Below are 24,960 nucleotides of genomic sequence, written 5' to 3' on the forward strand. Positions count from 1 at the left end.
CGTTAACAACCCAGTCTGAGTGACGTGCACATACAACCTACATTATGACACGTGATGAAAGTGATCAAATACATTTCATTTAATGTAGGGCGTGCTATACTGCTTTGAAAATACGTATTTTAATTAAGTAAAACACAATGTTTTTGTCATGACATTTAATTTACATTTGCATCAGTTTCAGCTAAAACATGATCAAACGGTTTGTAATTTCAAGCCTCGTACTTGTATAGTTTCATTTAACAATTTGAAAAAAAGGTCCATCCTATTGACTATAAGCATTTAAAATGTACACCTACTGTATCAATGTTAGCAAACAAACTAAATAATTCCAGGATAGCACAAATCACACCCTTTAATACCAGCTGATTGCAGTATTTTTTGTATTCTCTTTTGAAAAAGTTTCAAAAACATTGTCAAATCACCTTTTTTGTGTCTTACCTACATGATTTTAACCTTTGTGCAATAACAGCATGCACTTCCACAAAGAAGAAGATAGCTTAACCCATTTTTTCGATACAATACAGTATTGCTTGTAGCTCATTTCGTATAAACTAGAATGACCTCCTCGCGGTTGTATGCCTCCGCCAACCAGTCAAGTTGCAGTTTATATCCATGTCTGTCCATACTCTGCACACAGGCTGCGTGGTGTGAGCGTGGCGTTTCTGTTGTGTGCTGGCTGCGTGGCGTTTTCTATATCTTTGCACATCAGAAACGTGTCTGACGCGGCGCTGCTGCTGCTAGCCTTGTCTGTACACATGTATGTTTCCCATAAACGTAAACATAAATATATACTGATTTGATTACAGCAAAGACAACGTCGGCAGTATTGACGGCAAAATAGGCTACAGAATATTTCGTTCTGTATTGACAGGTGCAATATTTGAAAATCTTATTATTTTGAGATAATTTATTATTTATTTATATTACTCAGCCGCGTGGTCACGCAGGCAGTGTGCAAACTCTAACCTGTTAACATGGGAGCCGAAATAAAAAACGGACACGCCACGCAGCTGACACGCTCACGCCACGCAGGCAGTGTGCAGGAGGCCTAGCAATGGCAGTAGTATCCTCAACATCTGACATTATGTCACAGTGAAGTTGACCTTTGACCTTTTGGATATAAAATGTCAACTTCATTTTATCTTATTAGACTTTTGAGTGAAATGTTGTCATACTTAGTGTATTGATTCATGAGTTATGGCCAAAAACATGTTTTGTGAGGTGACAGTGACCGCTGACCACCAAATTCTAATCCTCATCCTCCAAGTGGATGTTTGTGCCAAGGTTGAAGAAATTCACTCCAGGCATTCCGGCGATGTCATGTTCGACAACCCAAAAACATAACACCACGGCTGTCCTCAGCTCAGAGGCATAAAAAAAAGCATCAGTCGAGTCTTTTTGTTTTCCCTGGCAGAGGCGATGCGTCTGTTGGACCAAGATATTAATCCACCTGACACAAATCTGTTGTGTGCATGGAAGTTGAATTTTTAAAGGGGTGATAGAATGCAAAACCGCTTTTACCTTGTCATAGTTGAATAACGACAGTTCGGTGGGTAAATAGGACATACATAGAAGCTCAAAATCCCATTGATACCCCTTTACTATGAAAATCTCACATTTTGAAACTGCCGCTGAAAACGGGCGAATCTGAACAAAGCTAAAAGTTGACGTCAGCATCTCAACTCCTAGTCTTTGTCACGCCCCAACATTTGCATAGGCTACACCACTGACCTGAGGTCAGCTAGTATTCTGAATCTAGCTAGGTCACGCAGATCTCCAGAGGTCCGCTATTTAATTACTAAATTCACTTCTGAGACTTTTTATGTGAGAAGTCAACTATGTAGAGGTCAAATATGGGCCGTTTTACGAAAATTGATGGCTAATTGCAAATTTTGTCCGACCGTGTCGCAGTTCAGCAGGAGCTCAGCAGGAGCTCAGCAGGCTAACGTGACAGCGGCCGATGCTGCCTCGCCGCCCGGCGTGTCCTACTTCATAGACCCCGGCTCGCTGTGAGCTAGCTGGATCTCCGTCATGAAGGGAAGCCTGCGGCGCTCCATACCCGCGCAAAGTCCCCGGTTCTGGGTTACTGGATTACAAAATGCCGAGGCCCTGATGGAGCTCCAGGGCCTGCAGCTAGCCACGATCTTTACCCATAGGATTGAAGGGACAGTAGCAGCTAACAAAATCCCTAATGTTCACAAAAATGCATTAAATTGAAATCGGACACCATTGTTAGCTTTATAAGACCTTGGGGTAGATGTTATATAAGTGGCGTGACGAAATTCAAACTGTAAATATACTCTAGTTATGCCGGCAGCTGGCAGCCAGCCAGCTCCGCGGAGCCCCGAGCCCCGGTCGTCCAGTAACCGAGAACCGGTGACTTTCACTGGGTATGGAGGTTGCCGTTTTCTCGTCAGACTGTGTGGAGCCCGACACGTCTTACGAAATGTGCAATTAGCCATCAATTTTCGTAAAACGGCCCATATTTGAGCTTTAAATAGTTGATTTCTCGCATAAAAAAGTCTCAGAAGTGAATTTAATAACGAAATAGCCCGACAAACAATGTAGAACTTTGCAGTGTCTGAAATATGAGACCTGCTGTCTCGTCTCCAATGTGTTTCTATGTGGTTAGCTCAAACCAATCAGCGCGCAGCTCATCTAAATATTCATGAGCATACCATATTTGGAAGAAAAGCTCTTGTTCCAAATAGAGTCATATTCACAGTAAATAATAAAATGCCCAAATGCACAATAAAATAGCATTCGGGCAATTTTCAGCCCAACCAATGTTACATACCCTATTAGGAGACCTTAAGGAACAGTGTAAAATACCCTATATAACCATTCTATCACCCCTTTAAGGAAGGCACACTTTTTTCACATGTTCTGCATGAAATAGGTGAAAGGAGATACGTCAGTTTTTGCCCTACTTTGATCGTAGCAGTGAATTCTCCTGGCAGAGTAGTGCAGATGCTGCTTGCTCCTTTTACGTGACACAAAAAAAGTAGCGAACAACTGAGACAGTCATCCTGAAGTAGATCACGTTGTTTACCTGTTTAGGTCTGAGGTAGTTTTGACCAGCTTAATGTAGAATATCCAAACTGCATGTCCATGACAGTCAGAGAGGTTGAATGACTGACAGCACTTCACCACAGCGGCCGCTCACTTTCAGCTCAGCCAGGTGATCTGCCCTCGTGGGCCCAATGTTCAGGATGGCAACTGAGATTTTCTGATCACGCGCTGCCAGTAAAAACCTGTATCCTGAATATACCTTGTGAATAACAGAGAAGGGCACGATTAAATTCAAAAGTCCAGAATAAATGTGTTATTGACCAAGGTTCTTCACAGATTTTCTAAAGACCTACCTGTAACGATGACCCTGCGACTAGCACCGCATCAGACTCTCCCAGTCTGTCGTGCACAAACTGTACCGTCGCTTTGTTCACAGAGTCTCCAAAAAATGTGACCTCAGGCTTCAGTATTCCTCCACACTGCTCACAGGAGGGAACTCTGAAATGGAGGACCTGCTCATCCTCTATGAAGACATCACCGTCTGGAGCCACGCTGCCCGTCTGCGCTCTCCAGTCTGGGTTTAGTGCTACGAATCGTGTCTGGAGCTCCTCCCTCGCTGAGATGGCACCACAGCCAAGACACATCACCCTGAGGACACATTTATGCACACTAATAATTCACTGATCCAATAATTCATTGAGATACCTGTCTACAATTCAATGAAAGGTAATGGGATTTCATTTGTGGTGTTCAAAGCATAAAAACAACAGATTTCTTTGCAACTACTTTCTATGTTAGAAATAGAACGTATGAGTCTGTGGATTATCCAGAGTGACCATGAAACCTTTTCTTTGATTGATGTTGCTACTGAACTATTAAATAGTTATATAGTTATAATAAAATATTTAAATGTTTTGGGCACTACAAATTCAATTCAATTCATCTCCATTGTATTTGGGTGGCAACATACATCAAAGGCAGATATCTCAAAACCTGGGCAAAGAAAACCAAAACTATCTGTGTGGCTGTGTGATGTCATTTGGTTGAACCTTTAAATATTCAGCTGTATTTTTACTAATGATAAATTACCTACTGGCACTATCATTGTTGTTTAAACTAATATAATGACGTATCACGCACCAATATGTAAAAGTTCTAGCTTTTCCATGAATCCTGGACAAAATAAAACAAATCTGAAGACCACAATCTAGGTTCATGATAAATGTGTCGGGTGTTTCCTCACCTGTGAGAACAGCCGTGGAGCTCAGTCAGTCTTTTCTGTCCCGCCTTTGAATGAAGAGCATCCACATTCTGCGTCACCAGCCAGTGCAGCTTGCCTCTCTCCTCCCACCGCTGCAGGGCCTTGTGTGCAGAGTTTGGCTGATGGGTGGAGAACTGTGGCCAACCGAGAAAGTTTCTGGCCCAGTAGCGCTGACGGGACTTGGCACTGCGGACAAACTCTGCATACTGCATGGGTCGTCTGTCAGTACGAGCATACAGCCCGACGCCCTCTGAGCGGTAATCAGGGATTCCTGACTCCGTGGACAGTCCAGCTCCACTGATAACAAACAGGCGTCTGGCGCGGGACACAAAGTCCTGCAGCAGCTCCAGGGAGTGGGCATCAGTGGTGCTGCAGGCGGGTACAAAACTCACCATACCTGCAGGGACTGAGGATGCCCTCCTTACAGGTGCTGTATGCATTGCAAGGATCCGCCGTGGCAATATCATCTACAGCAAGACAAACTGATGATTATACGTAAATAAAAACACACATGTTGTTTACACCGTCTGCTCCGCTCCATGTTCCTCCATAGAGGGGCGGTGACAAGTCCCTGTACAAGTGAATGCTAACAGCCAGAAGAAGCTGAGAAGTTACACAACACACAGCTAGCTAATGCAACTGAATTACAATGTTTAGGGTTAATGGTGTTTCAACCGGTAGCCAACAGCTGGCTAACAGACAATGTCAACTAGCTAGCTAACTTTGTTTAACTAACTAGGTCAGTTAGCTACTATACCGTATTCGTGAGTTATGACGGTGGCTGCAGTTTAACGTTACTGTAATAACTGGTACAACTAAGTGTCAGCAGCTACAAAGTGTTGAATAACGTTACACGACAAACTACAACAGGCTGATATTAGATGGGAACATTTATCACAGTGGCAGAAACAGGAAATACCAAGTTTTACGTAACACTAAACACAGTCGCCCTGTAGTCTGGGAGTTGTAGTCAAGGATTATGGTGTTCAATTTTATTTGCCATTTTCTGAAGAAATTAACACATTTCTTTTTAACATCCCTGAATGTTTTTATTTCCATTACTGTGCAGCCACTAAAATCATAAAATCCCTGTCTATTTTTTTGTGATCAATTTTGTATTGGTATTTACATACCATTATATAAGGTGAGATGAAAATCCTTGATTCTTTATGACAAATTGTACCCCAAAAGATTTGATATCTTTAAATTATTTATAAAAGTTATTACTTTACAGACACAGGTAATATAGAAAAAAAGATGACTGGAAAACTTTGCACCAACTTACCTGCATTACACACCTTGCATTACATATTGGTACAAAACATACAGTACATTGTGTTACAAACTTTGTATAAACAAAGTACAATGTAGTAGTCCTAGCTGTATTCAGCTGTAGCACTTCCTGTGAGCTTCAATCTCAAACATTCTGTAAACAAGTGTGAAGGTCCTAAATAAAATGTGTAAACATGTATATCCTCCAGGGTTAAGGCCATTCATTTCAGAGCTGCTATAAGACTAATGAACAATATTAATAAACATTGCTTTAAAATGGCATCCCCATATATCTAATGGCCCCCAGTCTTTGATATGTAATAACAAATACAGGTATATATTTGGTGCATGTAAAAATGTAACAGGGTTATATTTTCATATCCTACACACATGGATATTAGATCCATATATTTACAAGTGTATTCATGTCTTTTGGTATCAATGCTGCCTATCATCTCAACTTATTTGTGTGAGACTTAAAAATACAGGTCTAAAAATACAAAAGGAATATGTTATGTATTTTTGAAAGAGTATACACAACATAACATTTTAAGTTAATGGCATCTGGAAGTTGCTGAAGGCTTTTCTCTATCCTTTAACATGTTTATTATAGTATAGTTAGTTAATAGTAAATGATAGTTGTTTAAGCAGGTAGCAGAGTTTTGACTTTAATCTCAGCTGTTAACAGGATGATACCAGTGATGATTTGCAGTCATCAGATATGGACGAAACAAGTTAGTGGATGAAGTGTTGAACCACTGCACACAGTAGCACAGAGAAAGGTAACGTTTCCTTCTGTGTGTCCATTAGAATATGCTGCACACGTCTTGATTACAAAACTCCAAGATATCTGTTGTAAGGAAAATACATGTAAACATTAGCATTATTAACAAGTGTGAGGGTTAGTTTGATTATTTGTTTGACAATAAAGCAAGTGTATTTGATTACAGTCGTACCAGAGCGTGTGCAGTTGAAGGCAGTTTCTGCGTGACTGTAAAATTCCTCTCCAAGGATGGAGCGGTAGTCCATGTGGCTTGTGTGTACAAAACACTGAGTTGCGTCTTTGAACAGCAGATCACTTTCTCCATATTGCTGAGACTCAAAGAGCTTGAACTCTGCGTTTGGGTTGGCTGCCAAAGTTTCCTATAAAGGTTAGACAAAAAGTACTTTTACTTTTGATACTTTAAAGTACATTACTTATTTACTTTAAATTTTGAATGCAGTAGAAGTATTTCTACAGTGTGGTATTACTACTTTTACTTAAAGGGACAGTATGCTGTATTTTCCTAAAAAAACAATGTATATAATACAAAAGTAATCCCTCTCAATCATTACTTATGACCCACTAGAAGTGTGTGGCGGTGTCTGTCTTTATCTGCAGAGACCCTGCCATCTGCCTGTATCTTCTTATTTTGCTGTGTACGGGACATTTCTGGGCACCAGCCTTTGGGCACTGGGTGTGTAGCCCCCCTGCATGCGCAAGGATGCATCCTAGAGGAAGCTACAACTATGGCGGACACAGTGCTGAAAAAAACGCAAATATAGTGAGGCAAAACACCAAGTGGACAAAGCTTGTTCCAAGACGACAGCAAAGCCGGGGGTTAGCTTTCACTTTGGCATGCAATGCTGCAGGTAGTACACTGGGCAGGGTTCTGGCAGCGGTCAGGGGACATGCGCTTCTGGTGTCGTTGAGGTGTTTTTATGGAACCCACGCAACGTCTAGGCAAGACCTGCCCTTCAATAGCATTCACACACTACTATTGGCCAGGCGTCCATGCTTACGCAAGGTAACGTAACCCGATTTGTTCAGGTCCTATCCCCTGACCAATCGGCTATCCTAACCTTAACCACTCAAGGTCAATGCCTAACCCCAACCAATCACGCTGCTTTGTAGGGTGGGACTTGCCTAGAAGTTATGTGGAATCCATAATAACGCGTTGTTGAGCCGAGGGGAGGAGGAGTGAATACTTCACTGCCCATAGTACAGTAAAACCAAATACTGGTATCAAATGTCTAGTCAGATCAGATCAGATTATTCCTGATTTAAATCAGAATTTTGCTCATTTTAGACTATTTTACTCAGGAAAGTATCTAATAAGGCTGCTTGTTTTTAGACAACTTACACATCTAAGAAATTTGTCTTTTTTATTTGTTTGTGTCTATATTTCTCGAAGTAAAGCATCAAACTGTGACATGAAATAACCCTGTCCTAAATGCAATGGCAAGCACCGTGGAGTTTTGCATGAGGCGAAACAGAGAAAGGCACCATCAAGACTTTCATATCATCTGTCCCAAGCAGCAGCTTTAAGGGTTTACTGTAAGTGGTGGAGGTGCTGCTGAGCCACAGAGCGAGCGTAACTGAAACATACGCTATTCTTGACAAATTCAAGAGGCAGCAGAGTCCTACACAGTGTGTTTAAGGAAAACTGATTTAAAACACTAGCAATTATTTAAAAAATAAATCTGTTCACATAAGCTGACCTGTGACTTCATGAGGAAGTCGTACACTCGCGCCGTGAGCACCGGCCGTGTCATGATGATGTTCGGTGGGATGACTCCGAGGTTACAGCTCTCCCACTCTGACAACGGGGCCCGACGACCATCACCGCACAGCAGCTCATAGTCTGATGACGTCCACCCCTCTGCCCAACCGGTGGAACTCAAACCTGAAGTACAACATGACAAAAGTATATTGTCACATAATAAACAAACAGTATATTTAGCATCAGTGTGTGTGTGTGTCAAAACTTCATCTTGAATAATCTCACTGAGGATGTTGGCAAGAAGGTTGTGTTGCTCGAGGAAGGCCACGTCACCGTAGCTTTTACCACTGGGATCTCCAACCAGACACCTATGAATAATGAGTCAAGCATTAAAGGTTCAGTTCAGACAAATTACATTCAAAATAATTTTTTTTTCACTTAGCCATAGTAGTATCCAGCTACACAAGTAGTTATGATTTTGTTTGCCCAAGGTTTGAGATATTGGTCTCTAAACTTTTAGCCGCCACTCAAATACAATAGAGGTGGAGGCAGAAGTTTTTTTTAATTAGAACTACTTTCTACCATAGCACCATAAACTTAATTCCATTGACATCAATTGTATAAGGGTGGCGGCAAATCTGAAAAACAAAAACCAGGACAAATAAAACCAAAACTATCTTAATGGCTGTATAATACAAAAGATAAGTTATGTGCTTTTTCAATGCTCCACACCAGCAATCACAGATGAACAGAAAGCTCTGGTTCAGGTAAGCCACTGTGCGTACCTTAATGCGCCCATGTTGCCATAGTAACGTTCGTTGTGGTTGTCAGCGCAGCGTTTGGTGGCAGCCTCCCCTGTGCCTCCCAGACACACTTTACACAGATTCCCCTGAGAGCCAGGGAGGCAGCCTTTCCAAAACACATCGTTGTACACTGAGGAAACGCAAAGTGGGATAACTGCAGCTACACTGTGTGTGAGACTTCGTGCAATAATAAGTTTAAAATGCCAACAGCAGAAAGTGTAAAGGTCAAGAGGTCACAGCTCACAGAGAGGAGATATAACATGAAGAGGATTGCCATAAAAAGTTGAATTCTGGTTCAATAAAGCTTTTTATGCGGCTCCACATGAATGATTCTATACAGTACCTTGGTTTGGATCACAGGGGGAGCTACTGTTATGCTCCAGGCTTAACGTGTGTCTGTATGGCAGCAGCCAGCCTGCCGGACTGTACATGTGGCCATGACAGGAGCGCCGACCTCTGAGGTTGCCGATGAATATGTTTTTGTTGGAGCGCTTTGCCACAGCCACACCCACCACTGAGGGCAACACTGAGGAGGGAGACGACGGCAGTTTTTAATGTAAAGACGACAATCATATCAGCTACCTATAATACTGCACGTCGTTCATTTACTGTGCTGTCGTACCGTCTGTCTCTAAGTGGGTTGCTCCCTCAGCAGGAACACATTCTCCTCCTGAGAGTCCAATAGAACACAGTGGAAACAGTTTTTCTTAAATAAATGAAGACTATGACTTCAGCTAATGTAATGATAATGAATTATTAAGTTCATAAAAAGTTACAAAAATAGTGACAAACTCGGTAGAATATTGCAGTTAATTGCAGTATCATATACCTATTTTGGAATTTAAGTGCTGCAGGCAGAAAGGCCTGCAGCACTTGAAATACCTTCGACTGATGATCGGATTTGCCTCAATTACAATATCTTAATGATGAAAAGAATAACATTATCCACAACACTGCAACAGTACAAGTAAGAGAAAATATAGGGAAGTTGGATCTTGTATATTTACATCAATCATTTGTTTAATGTAAGATTTTTATTTTATTATTATTAACCTATTGTTCTTTTTCTTTTCATTTCTATGCACTTGAGTTATAATTTATTATCATATCTTTTATCATCATGGGCAGTCAAGGCTTCTCCATTTTGTCACAATGGCCATTTGAACATTGCCTTATTATTATTTGTACAAATTCAAATGAAAGAGAAAACAAAAAGAAAGAAAACAGTAGGAACAAAATGAAATAAAATAATATGACGGCCATCACATTTTCCCAGAGCCCATGGTAACGTCTTCAAATTGCATGTTTTGTCCAACCAACAGTCCAACACTTAAAGATATTCAATCCAATTGCAATTTTTGCTTCATAAATGCCTTAAAAGACTTGTTGGCAAAAAAAAACAATAAGACCATTAGTCAATAATATACAGTAGAAAAGACTCCAACTTTTGGAGTAGCCTCTTCGCTGTGACTAAATGTACTTTATGAATGTAAACAGTCTTACCATAATATTCTGTAACCACGGGGACAAGGCCACATTTTCCTGCGATGAAAGAGTGAGTTGCATCCAGCGAGACGGCGTCCAACTCGTCCCTCTGTAGGGAGAGTACACAGGTGGTTGCAACTTCAATTAAGTTGTTTTTCAAGTGTGATAAAATGTTAACATCCCCAAATCCTGTGATTCATACTACTTACCTTAATTTTCTCGATACAGTCGCGCAATGAGACGGCTCTGACACATACCAGCGGGTCTGACTTTATACTGAGAGCCCACTGCTCACATTTCTTCTGCTCTGCCTGGCTAATACAGCACCATCGCACAACACTGTCCTCCAGTGAACTTCCTGAACACATACAGGTTCTGTGAGGTCATAAAATCACAGCCAGTCTGTTTCGAATATAAAAATGAACAATGGGTAAGCACCTTCATGTCCGAGACCTTTGAGGAGTGCCACATAATCGAGCCCCAGCACCTGACTGACATCCACATCATCTGGCAGAACAGCTAGTTTATCTGTCACATCTTTAAAGAGAAGGTCGTTTTCTCCAAAAGAAGATGAGTTGAAGAGCTGGAAGCGCTGCATCTCTCTTCCTCGTTGGCCAAATAGCATCTAAACAAAAATAAAGAATCCTTTAAGAATATTTTACTCTGGTACTACGGACATGTAGCATGGAAACAAATTGCGTGACATTTGTGGGCGAAAGTGGGAAAATGATTGAACAAAAAAAAAGTACCTGCACCACCGTGAGAAATTTGCGAGCAATCTTGCGAAAGTTAAATCTGGTGACCATGCCGCCTCCTGGACCACGTCCCAGATTACAGTTTCTGTAGTGGCTGAGAGGAGCTTGTGTGCCATCTGTGCACAGTAACCTGAACTCATCTCTATCACTATCTGAGAGCACAAACAGAATATAAAAAGAAAGCTGATGTTACAATCCAGTACACAATATGTTAATAACCACCTGTTTTGTTCCAATGTGTTTTACTGAACTGATTTTAAACTGAATGTTATTTAATATTAAGTATATAAAAGCAGATATTGTTGTAATGTTTTTTTTCATACAAGACATAGTGACCCTGGAATTGTCGATGTTTAGGTTTGAACTCTTTTGCACTTGTACTACTATCACTTAAAGTGGCAGACGCTGGGCATTTTAAAATTATTTATCAACTCCTTTTAGCTTTTCAATTTTTCCGCTTGGTGCAAACTATTGCAGCAGGTAGAGCTCAGGTGTTACAACTGACTCAGGTTGGTGGTAAACTGTGTATTCAGCTCATCATAGCTGGTAGTTCATTGGTTATTGTGACAATTAATATACTAAAGATCAGCCCAAACACTTTTTTGTGTTTGATTTTCTCCAGAAAATAAAAAGAAAACAATATGAGGGACATGTTTATTTGGCCACAAGACAGAATAAATGAATAAGATACTATAGAAACCTATTAGAAGATAGCTTACCTTCAATACTTTCAAGAGCTAAATGGTCCACAAATGCAACATCTCCTGTCCCACTCCTGAGACATCTGTGACAGAGTGAAAGAGGCAATAGAAGAAAGTCATTTTTATGCTGTCTCGACTGTCTAAATGTTTGAATTATAGCAAATGTGATTTATAGGTTTGAGAGCTTTGTTGATTCTTTGTTGAGCCTGACCTGAGGGCCCCTTGGCTGTTGTAGAAGGGCTCACTGTGGGACGTTTCGCAGTGGTAATTCTTCTGGCGAATGTAGGACTTCTGGCCTTGGCACAAAGCGCATAGAGGTGGTGCCATGGCAGAAGCCCCGGGAACACAGCTGGCACTGAAAAAGGTACTGACGTCTGCTCGAGAGGAGAAAAACAAGTCAGGGTTCCATAAACCAGAGGAGCAGAAATGCCAAAACAGAAATCAGAAAGAATAAACTTCAACACTGCACTGTTTTCACAGGCAGCTGATAATAATCTTGTCACCCTGACTGAGTGGCTGCTCTTTTGACCAGCTCAGGTAGTTGCGGGACAATAAGAAGCCGAGTGGAAGACTCCATCCAGCCGTCCATCGGACCCCACTGTGACAGCTTCTTTGGCCCTGCAGGTATCTTATGTCCAAACTGATGTTTCTCACCACAGCCACAGACAGAATACAGCCTCCTGCAGGCCTCAGTGTCAAACAGATACACAGACAGGTTTACTGAAGAAACATGCTGAAGTGTCTCAGAAATCTCAAGTAGCCTACACCTACCGTCACTGTATATCTCCTTGGCGATGGCAACTAGGCCAAACTGCTTCACAGCAGAATAAACTTCTCCTGCATCTAACGTTACTACATCAGCACGGTTTGCCTGAAACAAAGAATTAACACAGTGAGTCTTAATAGTACAAATGGTAGCTCAAATACCTCTCTCTATCTCTCTCTCTATCTCTCTCTCTCTCTCTATATATATATATATATATATATATATATATATATATATATATATATATATATATATATATATATATATATATATATATATATATATATACACACACACACACACCTACCTCTGGAACAGGTTATCATAAAGAACAGAGTTAAACCGATAAATCTGTTAGGTTTCGGCATATATGGGGCTTAATAAGTAACAAGAAATTGCAGTGCAAAGACACCAAAGCTAGACGCAGTCTCCATTAGATGGTCCTGTCCATCAAGTTTTTTTTCAACTAAACAATGTCCTGTTCAGAACATACCTGGTCACAATTCTTTTTATTTTTTTATTTTAAATTTTTGGGCATTTCTGCCTTTATTGGATAGGAAAGCAGAGAGATATGAAAGGGGAGAGAGATGGGGGGAAGACATGCATGAAAACCGTCATAGGTCGGATTCTGCGTCGAGGAATAAACCTTGCATATGTGCTTCCACTATACCAACTGAGCTAACCGGCCACACGTGATCACAATTCTTTAATACAAAGGACATTGATCAAAAACGTTTATGTAGAAAAATCTATATCGGTCGATTTATTGTTATCCGATTTAAAAAAAAAACTCAAGTATCGATATCGGCCTCAAAAAAACAGTATCAGTCGGGGTCTAAACAAGAATTTAACTGTTTGGCCTTATTTATTGTTGCAGAAAGCTTTACAAAGCCCCTGACCAGATCTACCAGAAAAGTCATCTGTAAGACTTTATATAACACATTTCTCTGGGTTTAATCATCTCAAAACCACTGAGTAGTAGAGTATCTGATTAATAACATTTTCAACATCAATCTGTTTTCAATGTCTATTCTCTTTTCCAACTAAGATTTTTACTTTCGATTAGTGTATGAGAATTTGTTAAGAAGAATTCTTTATGTAAAAAAAGGTTTATTGTATGAATTTAAGCTGTAATGAACATATAAAACACACTTAACACGTAACTTTATCAGCTACAGTGACTTCTTTGTCGTTTGCACACTTCCGTTGCTTGATTGCAACCAGGGCAAAAAAAAATGAAGACATTGCATTTAAGGTGAAGGATGGCTCACCCTGATTCTATCGACGCAGTCAGTCGTGCTGGACGCTCGTATGCACGAGAGTCTGGCAAAAGCAGCCACATCAGCTGGCGGCAGCACTGCCACCAGAGCTTTAGCTAGTTCTGCACACTTCCTCTGTTCAGGATCTGACACTGTGCACCACCGCATCTTCTTAGCTAACATGTAAGCAATAGTTCAGGAGATGAATATACATTTTGTACAGAATTAGTTATTTGTCAACTTCATGCATATTTTAGTAAGATGCAGGTATTTAATTTATTTATTTGCACATTCATTAATACAATCTAAAACAAACTTTGCATTTTGTTAAACTGTGAAAATTGACATTTATAATTATTAAATCAGTTATTATAATAATATCCAAAAAAATAATGTCCACAAAAAGCTCCAGGAAGAGGACAACAATCTTGCCAGCAACAACCAAAAGTAAACATCTACAAAAGAATATAAAGACTTTAAACGTTCAACAACACAGTGAGTATGAACATAAAATAACTTAACAATGAAAGTAAATAACTAGTTCAGTAACATAACTCACCCCTGATGCAGCAGACAAAGATGAAAAAGAGTAAAACGGCATAAAGTCCGCGCATTCTGTGCTGTTGTAGATCAAAGATCTGGACAAATCTGTTGTGATGTAGTCTGCAGAGCTCAACAGAAAGATATACTTTCTATAAGTCTGAAATCCCTGAAACTTTTTCTCAAAGTATTAGAGGCACTGGTACTAACGGATAAATAGAAAGCCTATTGCGCAAGGGCAGCTCCTCTGAAAACAGTAAATTACTTTTTGCACACATATGGAAAATATTTAGCACCGTCTGTCACAAGGACTACCCCTATCCAACGTTTCTGCAGATTTTAAGTATAGATGAGGCAGTGGAAGCTGCTGTACGAACTAGGCTTTAATGTTAATTTCAAGACAATATACATGATATTCAACAGGAATAAATAGAAATATGTGGACATTTAGATTTTTTTCCTTAAAAGCTGAGTACAGTAGAGGTATACATGTTCAATCTAAAATATGTACCAGCTGGTGAACAGTTTTCTCATTCAATTCTTGTGTCAATCTTTGTGTTACTTTAACAATCAGCAGTTGTAATTACTTTTGTGTGTGAGGCACTATTCCCGGTCATGTTGTAAACACAGAGCTAACTGTCTTTTCTGTTTTCCGATGGAGAACAGAAACTCCTGAAGCCTGGAGGGCAGTCTGTAAATGCTGGATCCTCTCTGCATGTAGCAGCATCGTTGGTTTCCGTTTTGCCAGTTCAGTGGACAGACTGTTGATGCGCTCCTCCAACTGTCAACATCAAGAACATTGACTGTGATTTCATACCGCTTCGCCTAATGTGACCTCTGATTGCTAACTTTTTTACAGTCGATGATTTAAGGTTAGGACCTCTAAGGAAATGCATGCAGAATTTAAGCCCTCAGTGTAAGTAATTTGGGAAGTCACCTTTAAATAACTTTCCTCATGATCAGCGTTTCTTTTTCTCATTCCGGTCAAAGTGTGTGGATACAACATTCATTTTTCTCATTTTCTTTTTTTATTTGTTAGTCACAGTTGGTTGTAGTTACAGGTGGTTAAACATGTTGCATAAATATGTGAGAAACCATGCTCATAGAACCTAAATCAGCACAAGAATTGAAATATATTTGAAAAAATGAAGACACACTTGATCAATGTTGTCTAAACTTAACAATGACATTTGGAGATTTGTGGTGCCACAATTAAATGAGGACTGTATCTTTAAGAAACAATATATCAATCATCAATACATCATCTCTTAAGCTGCTTTGACAACCACCTCAACCACCAAAAGCAAAGTGTTTTTAAAAGCGGCTGGCCAAAGCCAGGCAGTTTCAGACAGAAGTTCACCACAGTGAACTACGCAGCAGAGTAAAATCTGTGTGCATTCACGTGGGCGGCAAGCGCTTCATAACCCGACCACCGTAATCGAAACCGTTTGCCCTCCGGCACCTGCCCTCATTGAGATGACTGGAGGCGGCGAGAACCGCGCAGCGGTGTGAAAGCCCCTTGAAGTGTAAACTACTTATTTAAGTATTATGCAAGTGCTGAGAATTCTGCCCTTGTGCAGTCATACTGTTTACAACATTTATAAGTGTTGTTTCCTGTTGGCTATAAAACAGTTTTAGAATTATCTTATTTTCTTACCTCCTTCAACTCTTGACAAACAGCATTTTTTTCCTTTTGTTCGTCCCTTCCACTTGTCTGCAGCCAACTTTGTAACACCTCTTTCAGTTTGTTCCATGTCCTGAGTCGACACACACAATCAAACGTTACAACTGTGCTCAAAAACGTGAGAACAATAAGAAAACTGTCACAGATTTCGTACCGGAGCTGCTTCCTGTCCTGTTGGTATGTCATCATGTCCAGCTGAATGCTGAGCATGTCTCTGGTCAGAGCTGAAGTTGGATCCGTCGCTGCTTCTTCTACAGTTTCTCCACTGGATGCCCTCAGATGTACATCTTGAAGAAGCACAACAAAAAAGTTGTTTAAATCTTGGCATATGTAATGTTCTGCTTAATCCAAGCTAGACAATCATGTTATTTTATAGTGAATAAAAAAAAAAAAAAAAACATACTTGGGGAAAAAATGCAGGTATCGTACCTGAATAAGCTGATGAGTGTTGTTTAAAGGGGGAGGCAAACTGATGAAGAAGCACAAGTGAAGTGTCTTCAAAACCTGAGCTGTTAGTCTTCCCCAACTTGCAAAAAAAGCAGACGTTATAGCCCAATTCAAGGTACTTAATTTAGCTTTGAAAGTCAAACAGGTGATTATTACCATATCTTCAGTCCCAGTGGTCATAAAAGCAGAGGGGGGTAAAAGAACGTCTTGGGTTTGGGTTTCCTGAGGACAGTCTATAGCAGACATGTGCGGTCCAGAGGGTGACACATTCGATGTGATGATGCTCTGACATGTGGAGGTAACAGGGACTTTAGCAGGATGGAGGCAGGATGACACTGCACAATGGCCTCCCTGTGAAGGACAACTAAGCTGCAAGGGTTTTGGAGCTGCTTCAGCGCTGGTGACGACAGTCTGCTTTTGGGTGCTAGAAAAAAAAGAAGAGGAAAAGCTTTTGTCAGTGCCTTATGCCGAGTGAGAAAGATTTCTAACATGATGTTTCAATGTAAGCAAATTTCTAATTTTAAAATCCAAGTCTAGTATTAAAAAACAATGTATATTGACTATGTAGAAAAAAAACTACTTTATTTTCAGTGGAGACTCAAACAGTTCCTCGCAGCGTCGTGGCTGACGTCGAGGGGTACGGCTGAGTGATCTGCAAAAAAATGAGAAACTCTGTAAGACTGAGTCCAAGTATGGAACGGAGATTTACAGCCTGTGAGCGGCTCAGACTCACAGCTTGCTAAGCACTTCATCTTCAGATTCCTGCTCCTCTGAGTCAAATGGAGAAACACTTTTCAATCCAGGTGTAGTCAAACAGAAGGTCACGCTCTTTTTCAGTTGCCCTTTGACCTCTTGCTCTCTTCGTGGTTTACACAGCGCCCGCTGCATCCACCGCATCGCACAGCGCTTCACCACTCTCTGGAGATGTCGTGACCTCTGCAGGACACAGGCAGACTTGATGAAATGATACTCAAATTTAATGTCTGAAGTGACAATTAATTAACACCCACCTGCTCTTGGCTGTGTTGTGTTAGGCTCGTTGTGAGATCGTTCATGTGAGCAGCGTACGTGAGGATGCGAGCCACGCCCTCCCTCAGCAGCTGGTCTCTGTAGACATGTGCAGCTCTGGCAGCCTGCTCTTGTTTTTGGCGCTGCTCTGTGACGCACAGTCTCCATCCGTACAACACCTGCAGCAGGTTCACAAAACAGCATCAAGACCGTGTGAGCACACATTTCTCACAATTCAATTTTGAATCAAAGAATGTGCAGGCAGGTGTTACCTTGGCCTGAAGAGTGAGGGACCAGTGCCAGAGCGCTCGCTCCGTCTGCTTAGCTTCTCTCCGCCTGTGCTGCAGCTGCTCACAGAAAGGAAAGCAAAGTTAAGGCCAGTTTAACTGCACTAAATCAAACAACATGCATGGGTCTGACCTTGTTCCATATAGAGAGCTGAACAAGAAACAACATCATACAAATAAAACAAGGCCAATTCTCTCCCTTTCCTTCTCTACTTTTGGCTGACATATTCATTTTGAAAGGGGTACACAAGCGATTTTATTTTCATATCCTAAGTCCATAAAGTTAGGGGACATGTGAGACAATTCAAAAAAAAAGTTTTTTTTAAAAACAGTAGAGGTTAAGATATTCTGACTTTTAGTCTCTATGGTGTCGTTGTTAAATAAACAACCACTAAATAGATTTGTAGTAAGCGAACAGAGACACAGACAAACCACAACGTGTTTTTAATCTTCGGATTTGCAGATAAGCAAAGCGGCATCATTTTTTTTTTTTTTTTTTTAAACCTTTCACGCTACACTCCTCCTAGTCAGTTGGGATGACTGGAAGTCACTGAGAGTCTTTGATTTGACTTGGGGGCAGCTGTTAATCAGTCCACAGGCCTTGACATGGGAGGGTCGCCTTGAGCAAGGCAACATGCCCCCAACTGCTCAGGGCGGCTTCTTCTACTCTGACATCTCTCTATTAGTGCATGGGTCCTGTTTGTGCATGTGTGTAATATGTAATATATCAACAGAGTGTAAACATTTTATTTTCCCCCTGGGGATCCATATAGTATCTCTTCTTCTATGAATAATTAAAAAAAACAAAACAGGATCATGTGCTATTACAGTTTCACCCATGTGGAGGTACTATTACACAAGGAAACTTTGGAATAACCCAAGGTCATCTCTTATTTACTCTAATCCTTTCCCACCAGCTGCAGCTTCCAATTAGACTTTTACACAAACATGTCTTTGTTAAGGGACTATGGTAAGATTTACCATTATCACACAGGAAACAGGGAGGCTTCCCTCTCCCTTCCAGGCTAGTTTCTTTTATAATGGGCCTTCTTGCATTTAAACATTGGTATTAATTTCCTGGTAATCATGTAATCAGAAATATGCTAACAGAAATCCCCCTCAAACTCCCTATTGTACACAGACTTTCTGAAGTTCCTTCAGGATGATTTTCTTCCTCTCATTGTATATTTACATTCTAACCATCTCTGCTTCTCTCATGATTTAAATGAACACACATAGCTTATGCAAATAATATATGTACTGGAATACAAATAAGCGAAGCCACAGAGGACATTATACAACTGGTTTTACTGGCTGAGTATTGCTCTTAATGACAACCACCGTGATCTTTATGTGTAAATTCATGTGTTTAGAAGGCTAAAGTGTTAAAAAGAATATCAACAAACCTTCATTTTCCACTGTTCAAAGTACGTCTGGTACATCTTTAATCTCAGGAGAAGGATTCCCTGTCGTTTCATTACCTATGAAATAATCACATTTTTCAAAACTTGCGTTGAGAAGACAACAGTGTGGCTTTATACAACAGTTAAAGGGAAATGAAGTTACAACCTTATTTTTCTGATATTGGTTGTGATGCTTATTCCAGGCTTTCACTGCTTTAGAAAGGAGTTTGGAGTCGTGGCACTGCCTGGCTTTTTCCATGCATATCCTCTCTCTCCGGGCATCCCTGGTCTGCTTCCTCCATTGTCTGAAAGACCGCAGCAGCCGCACTAAACAGGAAACATCAAGCTAAAAAGTGTGAACAATTCAGGTACATGTGTCTAATCTTAACAGTATTCTGACCCAAAAGTTACTTAATAGTTGTCAAATCAGAGGTGAAATACTATGAAAACAGTGATGCAATAGTCAAAGTAGATGACGATGGCTCGCATTTGTCTGTGAGATAAGAAAACATTGTGGAAAGGATTTTTTTTTTTTAAGAAATGAATGTTTACAAAACTTAAACTGTCAAACGGTTTGTAACAATTTTTTTTCTTGGGTCTGTATCATTTGGGTTTTCTTTGTGTGAGGGTCTCTCTTCATTACAGCCGGTGTTATATTGCATATCAACTTTTGAAAGTTGGCCAATCAGCTGTCAGCAGTAAGCCTGAGAGCTAATCAAATCACATTTAACTAACGCTTCCTGCTGTAGGTGTAAGAAATGTACATTACTACAAAAATACTTAGAAAAGGTGACATTCAGGGAAGGGAAGTGACATTCACAGAAAAAACTTGAGCTGCTAACAGAAAATAAATATTGGAATTGTTTTGAAAATATACTGTACTGTATGTGGCCACTGTAAGGAGTTATGTTGTACCTTGATTTATGGACCTCTGAGCCTTGTTGACTGCTTCCCACTGCTGGTGGCGCATTGACACTGCACATGCTGTTGCTTTTCTCCAAGCAAGAAACACCTAGACAGATTTTGCACAGAAACAGCAGTAAGCAACGGAACAACTATGATGTTTTGCATATGAGGGCACTGTACTGCTTTATAACCTTAAGCTGAAGGAAATGCAGAAAGTGACTCTGTGCTCGTTGCTCTGCGAGCCTGTTCTCTGCGTGCAGCACTGCGTTCTCCCTCCAAACACACAGAACCGTCCTGGAGAGATAATATTGAGACAGAGGAGATAAAGCTGACATGAATCATTCAAATGGAGAAAATGGGAACAGATGTCAGACCTCAAAAGAGAATTTGTGTTCAATACCTGAGAAGGTTCTGTTTTTGTTGCCTGTAAAGTTCCTCTGCATGACCATAGATCTGACACATCTGTAGATGGTGTGCCTGTGAATGCAGCAGGTGACAGTGTATCAGCTTTATCTATATTACGCCAACCTTAAGAAATTATGCGATTACAGCAGATGCAGATGTACCTTCCAGGCCACAAACGCGCGTTTGAGGAGTTTAACTTCATGGTAATGCTGCATCTGCTTCAGTCTGCTTATTTTCACTCTCTGGCTCTGAACAAACTGACCAAACACACAAGAGCTATTAAAACACACACACACACACACACCTATGCTTCCTGGATTTTCTTAAAAATATGAATATACAAATTACATTGTAAACAGATGTGAGCTGTGTTATAATCTAATGGTGAGCTTTTAAATGAGATGCATACTGTATGTAGGTCTTGTAACATAAACAGGTCAGTTTCTGTCTTTCTTTAAACCTTGAGCCAAAAGAACAGATGCCTATCAAATATAATCTGAACATGTGTTCAAGCACGTGTTCAGTACAGCAAATACTACAGAGTTACCTTTTTCCATTTTTCCACAGCCCATCTCATGCAGCGCAGGTCACCCTGATGACAAGCCTGCAGCTCTCGATTTCTCCTGACAATGCAAACAGATGCGTTCAAAGGTAAGTGTTAGCCAACAGACGAGCAAGTTTCACCATTCTACTCAAACACTTCTGCAGCACTTAGTTTGCTTCACTTGTCTCGTATCTCTGTGCTGTTGTCCTTCCACTGTGTCATCGTCTTGTGAAGCATTCTGTGCAGGTACAGACGGTCTGAAGCCTTGTGTTTTTCCTCTTCTTCGATCTGCTGCTCTGTCCGTTGTCTCCAACGAGTCCAGGCTCTCTGCAAGTGGCAGCGCTCCTCGTGTAGAATTGCCTGACAACAGTGAGTTATCTGTCAGTATCTGATACACACCTGCACTCAACATGCAGTAGTTTGTTTCCATTTATAGCTAACATACCATCCGCTCAGAAAGCATCTGCTCCTTGTGTTTCTCTGATTGTCCCCACCAGGTGTAAAACACCAAAGTGTACTGACGCTGCCTGATAACACAGTGATCAAACAAATCATGTGGAGGCAACAGACAGGTCAACTCTGCTTGGTCTGGAAATTAATCACAACACAAGTACAAATCGGGGGGGGGGGTTGGTAACTAACTGGTTATAGACTTCTGCCTTGTGTCTTCTCTGTTTGTGGAGTCTTCTCTTCAGAGTGAACTCAACCCACAAGTCGAAACAACGAGGCAACATGCGTTCAGCAAACCAAATTTCTGCACGATGCTCCAATTTCTGCAGAAAAACATGTTTTTGAGTTTGCAATTAAACTATACTACACACTATGTTTACCTACATTTTGAATACATTTATAACTTTAATATAATGTGTCCTTATCTCTGCTCTTTAAGTACTGTTCTTGTATTGGATCTTAAGAATACCTGCATGCGTCTCTGTTCAGCAAGTTTCTCTCTCCAGTGGTGTAAACAGCTGCTCAACAGGAATGATCTAGAACAAGTCCACATTTATATCCAAATCATGCAAACAGGAACAACTTTATATGAAATATGCAACATGTTTGTAGCTTTGATGCTAAAAACTAAAGCAATCAATATATGTTTCTCTCTAGGGCAAACATGTAAATAAAAGCACCTGTGGTTAGTCAGTGCCATTTCTGTTAGGGGTTGAAAGCTCTTGTCTTCAGCCTCCTCCAGACGGTCCTGCCACAGCTTCCAATACTTACATGCCATCTAAGAAAAACACAAGCATTGAATGTATAGAACGTTACTTAACATATGTAATTGACTGTGTAATTTCAGGATGATAGAGCGTTCATCAATTACAGTTTGATGATAATGTTGGACAGCCATGTTGTTGTTCAGTCGGTGCGTTTTGTTCCCGATGACGTTAAGAGAAAGTCCCATCAGTCCAGCACGCTGCAACAAGAACACACAGTGATCAATACATTAAATGGCTGCACTCTCTACTTACATGCAGTCGCTTAATTTACTCTTTATCTTACCAGTAAATGATGATGATGATGTTGACTTGCAATCCTGTTTCTTTCAGCCTCTTCTCTGCACACCGTCACATCTACTGACAAGCTCAAGAATCAAACAACTGTACTGATAATTATAAGCCCTTACTATCCCTCAGTTGACTACGTATGATGCTGTAGTTGGTTGAAAAAGGAAGCTGTGTTTATTTTATGTTTGGATTAGGATACAAGCTCTCCAGCGCTCAAGTGCTCTGCGCTGGGTGCTCTTTATGGCCAAGTGCCCTGCAGCTTGCAAACGGTCCTCCTCCCTCTGTTTACGATGCAACGCACTGCTCCATTTACTCCAACACATCATCACCAGATGGAGGACGCAGGTACGCTGAACCACAGCTAAAAAAAAAAAAATGAAAAAAAAAAAAAAAAGAAATCAGAAAAGAAATTGTAAGAGAAAATTGAGTAACCAGGCTTAAAAATAACAACATGACATGTATGTATGAATGAGCTTGTGGTTTCTATTAAATGAAGAAAGACAGGTAAGTTATAATGACCTTGTGATTTTTTCTTGGTTTGGAGACAAGACACATAACTTTTCCAATGATGTAATGCTTTTCTTTTTAGTCTGAGGATGAAATGAAGTGCAGCTTTGGATTCTTTCTCCTTCTGGCAACAAGCAGCTGTGTGCATTTCTGTCCAATGAAGCCAAGTCTTGGGAATAAAAAAAATAGATGTTTAAACATCACCACACCAAACACAAAGGAAGGAGATCAGCATTCATCATCACACATAATGTTGACAGGATATGAGTCATGGGATATCGTTGGATTATTATGCCTTTACCCTGCTCTGTAAAGATAGTGCCTTCTGTTTTAGGGCTTGATCCTCTAAAGTGTGAAGGACTTGATGCTGCTGCAGCCGAGTTTGCCACAAGCTCCACACTGAACTGCGCAGATGAACAAAACACAACAGCGTAAAACCAATAATCCACTAAACATTTTAAGTGTAGGTCTGATTTGTAAATACAACAATCTTACTGCAAGGTTGCAAGTCTGTTCAGCTCAAGAGCCGATTCAAGCATTCTGTTCTTCATTTGCCTCATTTCTGTGAAAACCTCCCATCGTTCCCAAACCAGACGCATCCGTTGCCGGTTAGCTAGATAAGGAAATATAATGAAATAATAATGACAAAAACAGCTGCTTTTGATATCTAACAAAACACAAAGCTATATATATATATAGTTGTATACAGTCTACGATATACTCTCATTGTATGTGCCAAAATCATACCAAATGATTGAGCATTTTGGACTTTGCTCTTCTTTTCCCTCTGCAATGACAGAAATGTTCGCCAGCTATGGAAAGCCAAGTTATACAGATAATATCTGCAACACAAAATACATCATTACAAGACATAACCACTACCTGTGACCAGCTGTCTGAGGTACAGGAGTGTATTGTGTACCTGTAGTGACACTCTGCCCGCAATGTAAGACTCCATTCCCTCCTGGACATCCACCACTCGTCTCTCCATCCTTCAAAGGTCCGTCTCAAAAGCACGCTGTTGTAGTGGGACCTGCAATGTGTAATATTATTTGAAAGCGCAAACAAACTGTGGTCGTAGCTTTAAAGATTAAATTATTTCTTATTTCAACGACTCCAGTTTGCAAAATGAGTGTAACATGTTACTTGGCTTTATAAGGAAGAATTCGGCCAAAGGTGTTCTGCATCCATATCTTCAGGAACTTCCTTGCCAAGTGCCTGCAGTGTTTTAAAAGGTTAGTTTAAGTTATACGTGATAGATTAAAGTGGCAATACAGTAAATTAAGTGTATCAGCACCTTATTCTTAGCTCCTTGAGTCTTCCACCTTTGTTCCAGCCGTATCCAACTCTGTAAGGAACCTTTCTGGTATGAACTTTGCGGACTTGTTTTCTTTCACCACCAGAACTGACACAGCTTGGTCGAGGTCTTACTGGATCTGGCGTTCTGGCGTTACTTTGCATTATATTAACTAATGTACAGAACGGTAGAACCACACCATCATATATGAAATAAAAGCAACAAAGACCGAAACCTTACCGCAGTTTTAAGTATATATAATTTTAAAGAAACTGTTTGGGTAACTAGCTAGTGCCGCGCGTTTGTTTTTCCTTGTCACGTGAACGCTGGTGTGACGCTAGGGTCTGTTGGTCTGTTCCAGTCGTCAACAGCAACAGGTTGCGCCGATGCTCTGCGTGGTACACACTACTGAGTTCGGGGGGGTGTCAGTGTGTCGTTTTCACACTGTTTAATAATCTTATCAGGCTGGAACTGAAGTGATGGTTATACGACCATTATTTTCTATATAACAGTTTGAATTGTATTTGGTGCGGTAGGAACACATCCAGGGTCCTTCCAGAGTAGTGGCTACGCGCAATGTAGTCCTGGACAGCCCGTGAGGGCGGGTCTTACGGTTTCACAAAGAAGCAC

At 40.6% G+C, this 24,960-nt stretch overlaps 3 protein-coding genes and 1 long non-coding RNA gene across 4 annotated transcripts; 1 reads left to right on the plus strand and 3 right to left on the minus strand.

Annotated features, from left to right (window-relative positions):
- Window positions 1–2,881: 2,881 nt before the first annotated feature.
- sirt4 (sirtuin 4) lies at window positions 2,882–6,041 on the minus strand. Its single transcript, XM_031287583.2, has 4 exons — window positions 5,031–6,041; window positions 4,256–4,740; window positions 3,366–3,660; window positions 2,882–3,271 (listed from the first exon to the last, which is right to left on the minus strand). Exons 2-4 carry the CDS (start codon window positions 4,738–4,740, stop codon window positions 3,119–3,121), a joined length of 933 nt encoding a protein of 310 aa, XP_031143443.1. The 5' UTR covers window positions 5,031–6,041; the 3' UTR covers window positions 2,882–3,118.
- On the minus strand, window positions 6,031–14,615 carry zgc:172271 (uncharacterized protein LOC100000381 homolog). Its single transcript, XM_036002452.1, has 18 exons — window positions 14,357–14,615; window positions 13,810–13,973; window positions 12,544–12,643; window positions 12,276–12,452; window positions 11,984–12,146; window positions 11,791–11,855; window positions 11,066–11,223; window positions 10,755–10,941; window positions 10,526–10,674; window positions 10,335–10,425; window positions 9,454–9,501; window positions 9,175–9,357; window positions 8,814–8,961; window positions 8,314–8,396; window positions 8,027–8,211; window positions 6,502–6,688; window positions 6,255–6,395; window positions 6,031–6,055 (listed from the first exon to the last, which is right to left on the minus strand). The coding sequence occupies exons 1-17, from the start codon at window positions 14,409–14,411 to the stop codon at window positions 6,352–6,354; spliced, it is 2,187 nt and encodes a 728-aa protein (XP_035858345.1). The 5' UTR covers window positions 14,412–14,615; the 3' UTR covers window positions 6,031–6,055; window positions 6,255–6,351.
- sfi1 (SFI1 centrin binding protein) lies at window positions 14,049–24,916 on the minus strand. The gene is made up of 31 exons (XM_031287473.2): window positions 24,331–24,916; window positions 24,180–24,251; window positions 23,956–24,066; window positions 23,781–23,875; window positions 23,529–23,646; window positions 23,335–23,437; window positions 23,046–23,202; window positions 22,726–22,887; window positions 22,522–22,592; window positions 22,343–22,435; window positions 22,152–22,249; window positions 21,941–22,007; window positions 21,664–21,794; window positions 21,467–21,548; window positions 21,203–21,381; window positions 21,025–21,100; window positions 20,639–20,734; window positions 20,473–20,549; window positions 20,264–20,366; window positions 20,082–20,178; window positions 19,333–19,493; window positions 19,170–19,244; window positions 17,749–17,823; window positions 17,479–17,655; window positions 17,202–17,404; window positions 17,049–17,120; window positions 16,625–16,892; window positions 16,451–16,547; window positions 16,176–16,308; window positions 15,995–16,094; window positions 14,049–15,118 (listed from the first exon to the last, which is right to left on the minus strand). Exons 1-31 carry the CDS (start codon window positions 24,492–24,494, stop codon window positions 14,951–14,953), a joined length of 3,681 nt encoding a protein of 1,226 aa, XP_031143333.1. The 5' UTR covers window positions 24,495–24,916; the 3' UTR covers window positions 14,049–14,950.
- LOC118495326 lies at window positions 19,418–22,547 on the plus strand. The gene is made up of 3 exons (XR_004897699.1): window positions 19,418–19,534; window positions 21,045–21,390; window positions 21,519–22,547. It is a non-coding gene; the product is annotated as an uncharacterized LOC118495326 (long non-coding RNA).
- Window positions 24,917–24,960: the final 44 nt, after the last annotated feature.

Source organism: Sander lucioperca, chromosome 6, assembly GCF_008315115.2.
Source record: "Sander lucioperca isolate FBNREF2018 chromosome 6, SLUC_FBN_1.2, whole genome shotgun sequence".
NCBI lineage: Eukaryota > Metazoa > Chordata > Actinopteri > Perciformes > Percidae > Sander > Sander lucioperca.

Bases quoted from the DNA above. Each gene is read 5' to 3' on its own strand.
- sirt4 (XM_031287583.2), bottom strand. From the start codon at position 4,740: ATGATATTGCCACGGCGGATCCTTGCAATGCATACAGCACCTGTAAGG. The intron at 3,661-4,255 runs GTGAGGAAACAC...ATGTGTCCTCAG, and splicing joins CTCCACGGCTGTTCTCACAG to GGTGATGTGTCTTGGCTGTG. The intron at 3,272-3,365 runs GTAGGTCTTTAG...GTTATTCACAAG, and splicing joins TCGCAGGGTCATCGTTACAG to GTATATTCAGGATACAGGTT.
- sfi1 (XM_031287473.2), bottom strand. From the start codon at position 24,494: ATGCAAAGTAACGCCAGAACGCCAGATCCAGTAAGACCTCGACCAAGC. The intron at 24,252-24,330 runs GTGCTGATACAC...AAAACACTGCAG, and splicing joins CTCAAGGAGCTAAGAATAAG to GCACTTGGCAAGGAAGTTCC. The intron at 16,548-16,624 runs GTAATAATCACC...TTTTTTTGCAAG, and splicing joins CCACTGGGACTGAAGATATG to TTGGGGAAGACTAACAGCTC.
- zgc:172271 (XM_036002452.1), bottom strand. From the start codon at position 14,411: ATGCGCGGACTTTATGCCGTTTTACTCTTTTTCATCTTTGTCTGCTGC. The intron at 11,224-11,790 runs GTAAGCTATCTT...TTGTGCTCTCAG, and splicing joins AGCTCTTGAAAGTATTGAAG to ATAGTGATAGAGATGAGTTC. The intron at 6,689-8,026 runs GTCAGCTTATGT...TAACCTTTATAG, and splicing joins ACTTCCTCATGAAGTCACAG to GAAACTTTGGCAGCCAACCC.